Here is a 14,780-nt window from a genome sequence, read left to right on the forward strand (position 1 = left end):
AGTAGTTCATACTGTCACCAATAAAATAGAAACATAGTTTTTTTAATCCTATTTTATATCAAAATTGGACGAAATTAGATATTTAAACAAAGAATACCGATCTTGGTAGGTAATTTCTACGTAATTTAAAAATATTATTATAGTATAGTCTAGCTGACAGACCGTCTATGCTCAGGATAGTTATTAATTTTTTTGTAAACAATCAATAATGATATATCATTGAATTCAAATTGTACACTATTAATTACATTACTACAGTGACCCACTTGTTACCTAGTAACCTACTGTACAGCAGAGTGGTATCCACCTTTTAAATATAAATATTATAATATATTTTTTTAATCATGAACAACTAACAATAAGACCAATATATTTAACCATACCAATATTATCTACTACAGTTTATTTTATTGCCAGTCCTAACTCCTAAGTCTGAAAAATGGGGAAAAAAATATTGATTTTGTAAAAATATTATTACATGTGTATAAAATATAACCTGACCAAATTTTACAAAAAAAAGAAATAAAAAAGGAATGCAATTTACAGCGGTCAGCGACCCTTTTTATCCTCACCTCACACAACACCTCTTATTATAGGACAACAACAATCAACGAAGACCTTGCGAAACTTTATAAACTTGTATTTCCACAGGACACTCCTTAAGTAGTACAAAAAATCTCTAGAATTTGAAAATTTGATCTTAAACTATATTTAAAAATTACAAAAATCAGATTTTAAATAACTGCATTATTGAAAAAAAAGGCGGTGAGCATGCTTGGTGAATCACCCTGTATACCACCTAACACCTATCTATGATATTATATAGATATTTTTTTTACCATATCAGTGTAACTCAGTAACCGAAAAGAGCCACCAATCGTGACTCGGAGGAAACATGAAGAGGGCCAGTCTATAAATTAGTAAAAGGTATATTATGGTTAATTGGTCTATGGGGCGTCGATTACCCGGCGATTTCATTTGAACACATTGTGTAGGTTAGATAAGGTAAGGTTTAGCACATTGTGTTCAAAAAAAAATCATTACCATCATAAGTGTTTAAAAAATTACATGTCAAGTTCTTTTCACATCAAAATGAATAAATAATCAAATTATTCACATTGACATTTAAAAAAAATATTATACAATGATGTCCGTACCAAGTACACAACTTTAATAATATATACTTAATTTACAGAATTCAGGTACGGAAAAAAAATGTATTTGGAGGGCAGCAACACATTTTATTATGAGCCAATAATCATATTATTGTAACAAACAAAAATAAGGCGGATAAAATACATGTGTGACAAAAAAAAAAAAATAATAAATTCACAAAATGTTGATAAAACATTAAAATTTACATATAAAAAAAAACCATAATTGTTTTAATAAAAATATTTAAATTTAAATCAAGTGAACATAAAAGTAACACAAAATTAATTCATGAACAATGAAGTCGGTATGCTAAATTTACGTCCTAAGATTGTGCTAAACTTGAATAAAAAAAAAATATAATAGATAATAATAAATCACTAAGGAAAAAAAATAATTAAATAAAAAAATGGAAAATATATCTTAATATTCATGTACACGTACAAAATATATGTACACATATTTTCATGGAATATGATGAGATGATATAATAGTAATTAAATTGGTATTTAGTTTTTATTGACATATACTAACAAATAGTGATTGATCAAGATTAAAAAGCAACTATGCTCAAATTTTGTTTAACAGACCAAAAAGGTAAATAATTAAGTGCCTCGTAATGTTTAGACTTCTTATTTACATGGCGTAACAGTGACTTATTAATTATAATAATATTATTTTTCTTTTAAGGAAATCAAATTTATCAATAAAAAATTATTATAATATGTTTAAACTAAGGGAAACCTATGCAAATACTAATATTTTTAATAATGTATCTTAACACTATGAAAAAGTGGCAACATTTGATTCGTTAATGTTAAAAAAAATCATAATAAAAAATTCAAAGCTTTAGTTTTGAATCATACACAGTGAGTAAGAAGTCCGCCATTTATTACTCGACCAAAACCTTAGATTTTTCCCAAGGAAATATGTCATGACCAAAATGTCCATATGTGCTTGTCTTTTGGTAGATTGGGTTTCGTAGATTTAAATCCCTGGAAAATGAAAACATTATATTTAATCATTTTAAATATTATAAATGATTGAAGCTATCAAATAATTTCTCTTGATTAGATATGCTGAGATAGGAAACTTATTGCAATTACAAAAAATAGTTTTGTACCTATGTAATACAATTTATTTTTTTAAACTCATAAGGCATAAAAAAATATAATCACGTCTGCAGAAAAGCAGTCTTATGAGTTTGAGTCTGTGACTAAAATAGTGTTTTAGAGCACAAAGTGTGCAGTTTTTATGTTTTGTAAAGTGCTTTGTTAAAAATAACACTTGATATTTCAATAATGTGGAAAATGCAGGCATATTAACTATAAGGGCACAAAGTAATTATCATTGAAATTGTTTTATCAATTTAAATCTTAGATCATATACTATGGACCCATGTCCGGATAACCTGAAGCACATAGAAGCAACAAATCTCTGACGAAGATGCACATGCAACTCACTCCGTCAGACTTGTTGCTTATCTGTGCTTCAAATATTTACACAGGCAATCTTTTTCGAATTATATAAACAATGAAGAGTTGAAGAAGAACACCATGTACCAACTCCTCTTCTATAATGTCCTGAATGAGTCGTACAATTCAACTGTGGTTGCAATAGTTGCTTCTCTAACCCGTGTATTATAGGAATTATTAACAATATTTGGAAAATATGTATGCATTATTTTGAATTATAATTCATTATAAACTGTATAGATTGTAAAATTATATATTCATACATATACATATATTCCATAAGCATTCTTTTATTAACACGTTGGCGACGAGGGCCGTTTTTGCTGTTCTGTTCATAGCGTTTATAAAATTAAAATGGTAAAAAATCCACTTGTAGCGACACCTAGTAGACAATTTTGGTATCAGTCGATTTGTTTGACTGAGGTGAACATGTTTCTGTAATAATATTGGCGGGTGTCACCGGTGACACCCTCGTCTATAAATAATGGAATGGAAAAATACCTTAACTTACAATATAATTGCATTTTCAATTTGGGAAGTTGACTTAAGTGACAAATTATATGGGAGTCACCAGTGACACCCGCCGTTCAGAAAAAAACTGTTTGGGTGTCACCAGTGACTCCCTACGTCTTCAATGTGTAAAATATAAATAATTAAATTAGAGACAATCTGAGAGTAACACAATACATATCAGTGAAAAACGATCATCAAGAAGACAAACATTGTGTTGGTAATCGGTATGATTATCGATTTGTACATTTCAAGTGGAATCAAACTTTTACTGTGTCCAATATATATAGGTAAAATATAGAATAGTTGATGTACTGATAACAGATTGTCTTTAATATAATTATTAACACAATATAAAAAAAATGTTCATGAAATATATACATATGTATGATTGTATGAATGCATAATTTTACAAGCTGAGCAATTTATTATTTTTTTTTGGTGGGAGGTGGGGAAAGGGCTATAATAATATGCCAAATATTCAATTATTCAGGGTGTAGTACACAATTTTGAGATTTTAGACACTGATTTCAGTTAATATTATATCAATGAATTATAATTTTATTTTCTACCAGGTACCTGCCTATTGTTTTATTACTTTGAATAGTTTTAATTTACTAACCTTACTATTCTTCCTGGTCTTAAATCAAAATTACTGTTTACAATTTTCAACAATTCTTTTTGAGTTTTAGTAGATGTGCCATAATGAAAAAGTGTAATTGATATTGGCTCTGCTACTCCAATAGCATAAGATACCTTATTACAATAAAAAATAATAACTCAGTATTAATCACATTATATTACACCTTAGCAATACATACTTGAACAAGACAACGTTTGCAAAGTCCAGATTTTACTAAAGACTTAGCAACCCAACGAGCAGCATATGCGGCAGATCTGTCAACTTTAGTGAAGTCTTTACCAGAGAATGCACCACCTCCGTGAGCTCCCCAACCACCATAAGTATCAACAATAATTTTTCTTCCCGTCAAGCCAGCATCGCACTAAAAAACAAATCATGTATAACTTAGTGGTTGTAGATCCATAAAACCATATTTTAAAATTTACTTGAGGACCACCCATTACGAATTGGCCGCATGGATTTATGTGGAAAACGGTTTTGTCATCAAGATACTGAGAAGGGATCACTGTCTTAACAACTTTAGACATAACTTCTTGCCGTAAGTCTTCTAGGGAAATCTTATCAGAATGTTGCACAGATATTACAACTGTATGAACTCTTTGTGGAATGCAAGCACCGCCAACCAAGCAGTATTGACATGTTACCTATAGACAATATTAATATTGATCAATATTAATTTATTTGGATAATTTCAAAAACACAAATTTAAAATAGAAAAAAAAAATTATACTTTAAATTCATTATAGAACCAAACTATTGTAGCAAGACTCTACTCAAAAAGTAATAAGTCTTGGATAAAACAAGTTTAATAAATTATGATGACACATGCTACACAGGATTACACTACGAACCAAATGTGGCCACAAAGTTTAACGGGATTCATACACATGCGATGTAACTGCAATCTGTCTGGTAGTCACACGAACTACGTTAGTATTCAATAAACACACAGCATAAAACTCTGATAAGATGACTGAATAATGGAAAATAAAATATAATAAAATATAACTATAAACTATGTTAATTCTGTATTAATTAATAAGTTAATAGATAGTGTTGCGTCTCTGGTGACATACACTTGTAAGGTTGTCCTCCTGCCCACTCACAGCCCACAGTGTCAAGTCCTGTGTAGTTAGGTTAAGTTAGTTCATGACCATAGTACAGTTATAAAATACTCGAAAGCTATGAAATAATACGAGTAATCAAGACTTTTAAAACTAAATTGATATGTCAAACACATATTGTTATATAATTTACCTGTGTTTTAGTGTCAGGGCGTGCCCACCAAAGTACTCCATTTCTTCGGAGTTCGGCTACTTTTTCGTTAAGCTTGTGAGCAAGTACCACTGTTAAAGGCATACATTCTTCTGTTTCATCTGTAGCATAGCCAAACATGAGGCCCTGCAATTCACGAACAATGTTATCAATTGACTTGGTAAATAATTTTAATGGAAAAGCAATGCAAATTCGTAAGATTTTCAACAAAACTATAGAACTCAACAGGCGACACCACCAAATTAATGTTTTGTTATTATATAAACAATTCTACTTTGCTTAATTTTAAATATTTCAAATTGTTCTCTCTAAAAGATGTTATAGTTAAATGTATGTATTTAGTTAATTTTAAAATGCAATTATAATATTATGTAAAATAGCAATTGAGAATTAACAGTAAGTATATTATATATTGTATTGTTATCGATACTTAACTACAGTATTACATACAATATACAACAACGAAACAAAATATTCCCAAATAGATTAAGCATTTCTCTACTTCATTCATGTCTACTGGTACCACTTGAAATGTTGATTAATAAGATTATAAACAGTTAATTGAAAATAATGGGATATATAAAAATTATTACTTTTAATTGTCAAGTTGTTTTTGAGTAAATTGTTACATACAAATTAGTTCAATCTAACTAACCTAATGAAGTATAAGTTGTACATTTATCATTGACTTAAAATATTTAATTAAATGATAAAATGTATCAAGAAAATCAAAATTTTCAACTAATATAATTTATAACAAATAAATTTAAGTTAGTAATAGTTACTATACTCTTCAAAATAAGACGACACTAGGCGGCCACGGTCAAAACCGGTTTTGCCACATAAATCTGGTGTGCTCTTATTCTGAATAGACTATAATTATTAGTATGACAGTGCTAACATAATGGACTAGGTAAACAAAATATTATTAAATATACATTAGACCAAATCATGTTAGATATAAAACACATCATTCTATCATGCATATAAAATCAAATCTCATGCAAGATTATTTACATTTAAACTATGAAAAATGAAGAATAGAAACATGTACATTTTACCAAAACTATGACATGTATTATTTTTAGTTTATCAAAAAAAATGTGTGACTGTTTGCGTTATAGTTTCATTTTAAAAGTAAATTCAAACATTATGGCAACTAAAAAAAGAAAAATTTTTGATGAACATTGTTTTTTTAATAATTCTTGGGTTGATTTATAATTTTTTGTCGAACACAAAGGTAAACCATTATGTTTAACTTTGTCAAAAAACAGTAGCAGTAATGAAAGAATTTAACATAAAACGGCATTATGCATAAATCAACTTTTGAAAATATCATTGGTGATTTAAGAAAAATAAAAGTTAATCATTTTAAATCTTTGTTAAATAGTCAATAAAATATTTTTAAAAAACAAATTAGTCAAAATAAATCAATAGTGTGGGCTAGTTATGTAGTTTCACAAATTATATCGAGGAATAATCGTCCCTTCACTGATGCTGAATTCATTAAAAAATGTATGCTTGCTGTTGTTGACGAAATCTGCCTAGATAAAAAAAAAGACTTTGAGGACATTAGCCTTTCTGCTCGGACTTGTGTAAGAAGAACTGAAGAATTAGGAAATAATTTAATGCAGCAACTTAAAGAAAAAAATTAATTCGTTCAATTTTTTTTCACTCGCGATGGATGAAAGTACAGATGTATATGACACAGCTCAACTTTTAATTTTTATTCGAGGGATTGATAATAATTTTAATGTTTACGAAGAACTTGCCGATCTTTGTAGCTTAAAAGGGACTACTACAGGAGAAGATCTGTTCGAAAGTGTTGATAAATCACTAAACAATTTAGGATTAGAGTGGAAAAAATTAGTTAGTGTAACGACAGATGGTGGGAAATACATGAGTGGTTCAAATAAAGGTGTGATAGGAAGAATAAAGAAAAAATGTTACAAAACGATTATGAAATTCCTATGAATTTTCACTGTATAATTCACCAAGAAGCATTGTGTTGTAAAGTTCTTGCGTGTCAAGAAATTATGAGTGGTTATTTCCTCAATAAATTTTATTCTAAAAAATGGTTTGAATCATCGTCAATTTCAACATTTTTTGGATGAAATTGAATCGGAATATGGCAACGTTATATATTTTATAGAAGTCAGATGGTTGAGTAGAGGTGCGGCACTTAAACGGTTTTTTGATCTACGATTAGAAATAGAAATGTTTATGAATGAAAAAAATAATCGTTTCTGAACTATCAGATGAATCATGGATTCTTGAATTGGCATTTTTAAAAGATATAACAACATTTTTGAATGAATTGAATATAAAATTACAAGGCAAAGAAAAATTACTCTCAGATATGTACACTGATATTAAATTGTTTCAAGTAAAATTAAAACTATTGTACAATAATTTCGATCAATAAATATTATATCATTTTTCGTGTTGTAAATCTGCGATTGAATCTTTTGTAAAACCATTGCAGTGGGATTTAATTAAACCTACATTTCTCAATATCATTGAACAATTGCAAAACAAATTTTCAACAAGATTTGATGATTTTTATAAATACGATAAAGAAATTGAATTATTCCAGGATCCTTTTCAAGTGGACATAAATAATGTCAAGAATAATTTACAAATGGAAGTCATTGAACTTCAAAATGACGAGGTTCTAAAAAATTCTTTTCGGAAAGCAACTAGTTTGCCTCAATTTTATAGTTGTCTTCCAATATCTACCTTCCCTGGAATCAGACAATTTGCACAAAAACTTATAGCGGCGTTTGCAAGTACACATATAATATGTGAGCAGACATTTTCCATTGTGAAGTACAGAAAAAATAAGCACTCTTCGCGCCTTAGTGATGAACATTTACGAGCTGTATTACGAGTCTCAACAACAAGTCTGCAAGCTGATATCGAAAATTTAACTAATAAACTGCAGGCACAGAAATCGGATTAATTTACAATTTTACAATTTATTATTCAATTAAATTTTTTCTTAAAAGCAATTTTTTCCAGTAACATTCGTGTTTTTTTACTCTCATATTTCTATGTAAAATAATCAAATATAATAGCAATACAATTATAAGTAATATATCATATATGTAATTTTTTTTTTGATGTGGCCCTTGATGAACAATTGAAAAAAAATATGACTCGCGTGGTTAAAAAGGTTGCCAACTCCTGGTTTAACACTCAAATTTTTAACGTCATGTCTAGACATAATTTATTGCACAATCATCGTACAATCATATACACGCTATGTATTTTTACTTGCCTCAGAATTTATTTTAACATATAAAATTATTTTTTTTGTCAGTTGGTCATATTACTCAAATGATATATATATATATATATACCTATTTAATATTGGGTAATCAGTAAAGAAAACACGACAAGTTACTAATAAACTAATTAATATTTTTCTTAAACTCTAAAAGTTTTTTGTTTTAAAAAAACATACCTGATCACCAGCGCCAACCTCCTCAGCAGTCCTGTTGATATGCACACCAGCAGCAATATTTGGAGATTGTTGATCAATAGCAAGCATCACCGAACATGTCTTGTAATCAAAACCTGGCAACCCGACGGCAGGGCAACATACAACATAGCAACAATGAGCAACTTAATTGCAGTTATATTTATATTAAACAAAACATTGTTTATTTAATGTAATAGTACTAAATAAAAACTTTTTTAAAAAAAAAATCTCAACTTATATTTATAACAAGTATCAATAAATTTGCTTTACATGAATTACTAGTCCATTATAACCATGATTAAAGATAGTATGGTTGCCCAACAAACCCCCTGAGTTTCCTTCTTATCATAACAATCTTTTGTTATAGCAGAACCGAGCATCGGCGCTCCAGACATTTAAATATTGAATCATACATTTGAATAAAATGTTTTATAATAATTGATGCCTCATATATAATTTACATCCTATGAGTGCTGGGGAAAGTTTCTAAAGTATCATTAATAATTAAAAAAACTATGAGCTCAATTAAATTGTTTCTTATCATAGTTTGTTGAGCAACCATTCTATCTTTGATCGTGATTTTAACTAAACAAGTGACATTTTACATAAATTATATTGATTTTAATAGGAGGTAGCTAAAGTATCCTAAACTCACTTAATTATTTCTGTTCAGAAACAGTAAATTTCTTAGCAATAAGAATAAACATTGTAGATATGACAATAAGTTTTCAGTATTTGTTTATATGTCCAAAACCACCCACAAACACTCAAACACACTTTCTAATCTTGTTGGAAATACAATAAATTGATTATACCGAATAACCAAATGGTAAAAACATATGTTCAATGTTCACGTATAGAAAAATGAGATACACTATTGTTCATTATACCTCCCACAAATTCATAGGTACAGTACACTGTTTCATTGATCGATAGTTAAACAATCAACAACGGTCTTAGCTAATAAAAGTTTTTTTTTTCATGCAACAAGCAGATAATGTTTATTTTATTTTTTATGTGGACCCCTGTTCTTATTTTTAAATGCAAGAATAAAAAACATTATTGTTAAAGGCAGTATACATATTAGTTATTAATAATTAATGCAACCCAAATGAATTTAAAACATTTTTCATTCATATCCACCAACATTAAAATAAATTACTTTCATACTCTTATTATCCGGGAACATACATTGAAACTAATATTTATTAACTTGAAAAACAAACAATAATTTTAGCATTATCATAATATGTAATAAAAGCGCATATTAACATTAAAGCCTGTTTTAAAAATAAATTTAATGGAATCTATTATGTGTATTATGACCAACTTGTTGATACATAAGCACTAATATACACAAAAACCTCATAACCTCATATAATATCAAAAATTTTTAAATAAAAAGCAATGTGATGGAAACCTTTTAAATTATCAATTATTATGTTGAATTGCATAAATTCTAATGATATGATAAGATCCCAAAAATACAAAAGCTAATCTCATAAAATATGACAATCACAAAATGTTTTGCCACTCATTTTACCCCCAAAAACCAATGTTTTTATGTACCCTACCTGATCCCCAGCCCCAAGTGCATCTTCAATTTTGTTAATGTGTACACCATTCGCAATATTAGATGACTGTTCATCAACTGAGACGAGAACATTGCATGTCTTGTAGTCAAACCCTGTTGGTGGTATATGCATATTTATGACTTAGCTATAATCATGGAACTTAGACCTAACTGAATTTTGTTTTATGATGTTAATAGGATGTTTGTATTTTTAGTATAATATAAAGCAGCTACCTTACCTTAATTATAAAATATATAAACATGTAAAGCTCATAAAAAATTATCATATTGAAATCAAACAAAAAGCAAGTAAACATAATTTATAGTAAGAGCAGGCAATATAAAAATAAATTCAGGAATATCACAATGAAACTTAGGTATTACAGAACAGTGTTATATAATTTTAACATAATCTTTTCTAAATAATAAACCCAGCTAAACGTATATTTTCTTTTAAATAAATAAATGTAACTACAAAGCTGTCTTTGGGTATAATCTAATAAACACATTAATTTCAAGTGATAGCAAAACCGTATGTTATCTTCGTAAAGCATAAACAACCAAAATATCAATTAATTTAAAAATAAAAATGTTATTTTGTAAAATAAAAAGTAGTATTTTGTCATAATAAGACAATTCAAATAGAGCAAAAATTACTTTTGTTACTTACAAATCGATATTATTTACTAACAGATATTAAATAATAAGATGGAAGTTATGAGATACCCTTTACAACACAAATAATTTTTAAGTTAATGTGGCATTTAAAATGTTATAAATAAATAAATAGTTGAATACACGATTTAAGGATTTAAAGTTCTTTATCATAATTTAATACTATTTCTACAAGTTACTACAGGTTAAATTTGCTCATAAATATTAATCATAACATTTTAATTAACAACCTATTCAAATAAAATGAATACTTTCCTGATTACTTATCTACATTTAAATTTAAATACATTTATTATCTAGTTGTATAATTTTATTCAAACTTGTTTAGTAATCGTACAATTTGTAATCCTGCCCTATTGACTTTTTAATTGATTAGTCGCATTCAATGATAAATAATACCATTAATTTGGCACCCATCGGTCCAATTAAAAAATATACTTGTTATAAATAAAATTGGTTAAATTTAATTTTCAGGAAAAATTCCCGAAAGGTTGTTTTTAAAAAATTATACTTAAGATATTAGTAAACATTAAAGTACCTTTTGATGAATCATCGTAGCCTATATGTTTAATTGTGTCTCGAACTACTCTTTGATAATCAACATTGGCTTTGGATGTTATTTCTCCACAGAGTAAAACCATTCCAGTTTTGGTAACAGTTTCTAAAAAAAAAATTGTGTTTAAGTTTAAATATAAAATAAATTAAATTATAATTAACATTTTGTATGGGTATAAATGGGCTAAAAATAGAAGGTAAATTTTATACTATTATTTATTTCTTAGTTAATAGTTAATAAAACATTTTATACATTATGTTAAATTAAGTACAAATATAACTCTCTAGGTAGTATCAATAAATAATGTCAAACATTTGGTACATATTCTGATGAAATACATAAAATATTCTCCTAATGCGCTTATGTTATTAATATCAATAATAACATTATTGATAGATGATATTATGATATTATATATCAAAAGAATAAATAATGTCTATAATATTTTTCCAAATGATATAAACCTCCAACTTTATATCAATTGTACAAAGTTTCAATTTTAGCAATACATTTTTTTTGTGGAATTAGAAAAATTTGAATTTTATAGGTTATGGCCAGTGCTTGGGACTTATAGCATTTTCTTATTTTTATGGATTGACTTAAAATGTAGCAGAGTGCTATAGAAGTGTATGTTGTGTTACGACACGTTTATGAAATTTGAAAGTTCTTTTTTTTGCTTTCATCGTCGATTTTTCAAAAGAATGCTTATTTTCAGTTTTTCTGGTTATTTTTGCTTTTTTGACCAGTTTTCTACTTTTTTATGGGTTTCTACTGCAAAGTTGTTTTTGATAGAATAAAAGTTAATCTATTAATGCAATAATGACGGTAAGATTTAATAAATTAATTTTTTTTTTCAAATATTTGTAAATATTGTTAACATTTTAATTTTCAGAAAATCCTTTGGAAAATCTATAAATAATAATGCAAATTGTGAAATTTGAAAGTGAAAATTGATTTTTTTTATAATATAGGTAAAGATTTATTTATTTTTTTTGATTTTTTAGTTAGAAAATTTGTCTTATCATTATTTTTAGCACAGTAAAAGTTATACAAATTATGTCTATAGTACCTACTTCATCATGTAAAAAGAAAGTTTTTTTTTTTTTTTGATGAAATATTTTAGCTTGAATTTAAATGCTTATTTGGGTGCTTAAATTATGTTTTTAAGCTCTTATTTTAATGATTTTAAGTGCTATAAGTCCCGAGCCCTGGTTATGGCATAACTATAAATATTCCATACCAAATATAACCTCAAAAAACTTACGGTAATGATAAAAAGTCGTAGGTCTAATATATTATTTTAATGTAAATATATCGATACAAAACATTAATGCGGTAAAAACGTGATAAAAAAAAAATTAAAATAATATTAAAACTCACCGCAGGCCACTTTTGCGTCGGGATCTTGTTCCAGATGTGCGTCTAAAATAGCATCACTGATCTGATCACACATTTTGTCTAGAAGAAAAAAACGATATAATACAATATAATATAAGATTACATTTTTCGTTCGGCATGAATCTTCCGGGACACGAAGTTAACGATCTTAAGGGACGAACCAACTTTTGACGCTATTAATTACTTCGTACGGTATGATTTCGGCGGCCCGCCGTTGCCTCTTATCACCGGGAGTCTTATGAATAACCGATGCACACCGGTTGTCAATGATTAACATACGTGAATTAATATGCGCAGATAATAAACAGTGAACGGATGATGGATGCGGGGACATTGTAATACTGTTAGTGGGGAAAAGGTCCGAATGGATTTCGGAAACGACCCAATACAGTCGGCCGACGACGATTAGTACGCCTCGGACGTACAAAACACGTGTTCGGCGGATGTACCTATGTAAAATAATTTTGAATAGGGAAAACACTTAAGAACCGCGCTTACGCAGCCGAATGAGTGTGTAGGTATGTAATCGGTGATCATAGTGTTAGGTTTATTATATCGACCGTCTTACCCGGGTGTCCTTCTCCGACGGATTCGGAAGTGAACAGGAACACCTCACCGTCCGGGCTCTCTGGCGGAAGTGCTCCGTTTCCGTGTCCGTTGACGAACCCATTGGTGTGCGCGTAGTTCTTTTCTTCGGTCATGACGATTTTGGCTGAGGTGCAGGTGTGAGTCGCTGTAGTGCTGCGCCACTGGTGCTGTCGGGCGTTTGATCTGGCTGCTGCTGCGGCGTTTTCCGTTACGACTTACGAAGAGTTCGACGTCTGCTGGAACGCAAAAACAACAAATGGACGTTAATAACGTTGTCGGCAACTACTAAACACGATCATTGAAATGATTAATATTAAAATAACGACGGAAATAAAAACAATAAATAATAATGGATAACAATAACGGACGGCAGCGGTTCGTGTTGATAGCAGGTGTGCCGATTCCGTCGCTGCTATTGCTAACCTGTAAGCTTCGATCGGCTTGTACGGCTGCCAAGTGCGGAAAGAACGGTTCGTCCAGAGATGGCCGATACCGGACGGCACAGAACGCCGATTACCGCGCGAACGGAACGCCTACCCACCCCCACCGAAACACACATCGCATTGCCACTACCGCTGGACGACCGGCGCGTGACCATCGGTGGCGGTGGCGGCGGCTGCGGCGGCGGTGGCGGTGCACACGCGCGGACGGCGGCAACCGATTACACAAAATTTGAAATAACAATAACCACTATATTGTGTTCGTCTCATACTTAATATTATTATCCACTTATATATACACTTACACTTATATAGTTATGTTAATAATATATTATATTGTGTATACATAAATTAATAATATATCTGACATCTGTATAATATATTATGCTTGTATAATTTATAGATCGTTATCGTTTATAGTCACAATACGTGCCAATGGATTCCTACTATTCCATTGTGGTCCCGGGGATACGGCTCGGCGGCGGCCGGATGCGTATTTTTAGGCACGCGTTTGTACGTATCCGGGTTTATTTTTGTGTATGTTTTCAGGACCTGCGCTATTATTATAACGACAATAAGACAATAATAAAAATAACGCACGTAAATCGTTTTATCTCCGATTGTCGTACAGCCCGCCTAAGTATTGTATTATCCGGCGAACACTATTATAATATAACAATTATATCGTGCCCCAGACGTAATACTGCATCATGTATAATTGTATCGCTACTCCGACAGGTGGTCGCCGTTTGATAAAATATGGAGAACACGCAATTATGCGATATAGCAGTCACTATTTTTTACTAATTTTTAGTGGACGTGTAGTCAGAAATTCGAAGTGTGTACCTACTACAGATTTGAGAAGTGTAAACTAATAAATAAGATTACTGACTATATAGGTATTATATTGTATATTATAATATCATACTATATAATATTTTGAAAACTAGGGGAAGGTGTTCGTTATTACCAGAAATTATACCTAAAAAATTATTTTGAAAAATAGTTGCT

At 29.5% G+C, this 14,780-nt stretch overlaps 1 protein-coding gene across 3 annotated transcripts; it reads right to left on the reverse strand.

Annotated features, from left to right (window-relative positions):
- Nucleotides 1-1,721: 1,721 nt before the first annotated feature.
- On the reverse strand, nt 1,722-13,825 carry LOC132934218 (S-adenosylmethionine synthase-like). Of its 3 annotated transcripts, none has more exons than XM_061000496.1 (10): nt 13,753-13,825; nt 13,310-13,562; nt 12,724-12,801; nt 11,326-11,448; nt 8,522-8,634; nt 5,038-5,181; nt 4,206-4,424; nt 3,959-4,141; nt 3,760-3,893; nt 1,722-2,147 (listed from the first exon to the last, which is right to left on the reverse strand). In XM_061000496.1, the coding sequence occupies exons 2-10, from the start codon at nt 13,440-13,442 to the stop codon at nt 2,045-2,047; spliced, it is 1,230 nt and encodes a 409-aa protein (XP_060856479.1). In that variant the 5' UTR covers nt 13,443-13,562; nt 13,753-13,825; the 3' UTR covers nt 1,722-2,044. The 3 variants fall into 3 exon arrangements, with proteins under 3 accessions (XP_060856479.1, XP_060856476.1, XP_060856478.1); XM_061000493.1 differs by having other exon boundaries at nt 13,698-13,805; XM_061000495.1 differs by lacking the exon at nt 8,522-8,634 and adding an exon at nt 10,114-10,226 and having other exon boundaries at nt 13,698-13,805.
- Between the last annotated feature and the right edge of the window lie 955 nt (nt 13,826-14,780).

Source organism: Metopolophium dirhodum, chromosome 1 (genome assembly GCF_019925205.1).
Source record: "Metopolophium dirhodum isolate CAU chromosome 1, ASM1992520v1, whole genome shotgun sequence".
Taxonomy (NCBI): domain Eukaryota; kingdom Metazoa; phylum Arthropoda; class Insecta; order Hemiptera; family Aphididae; genus Metopolophium; species Metopolophium dirhodum.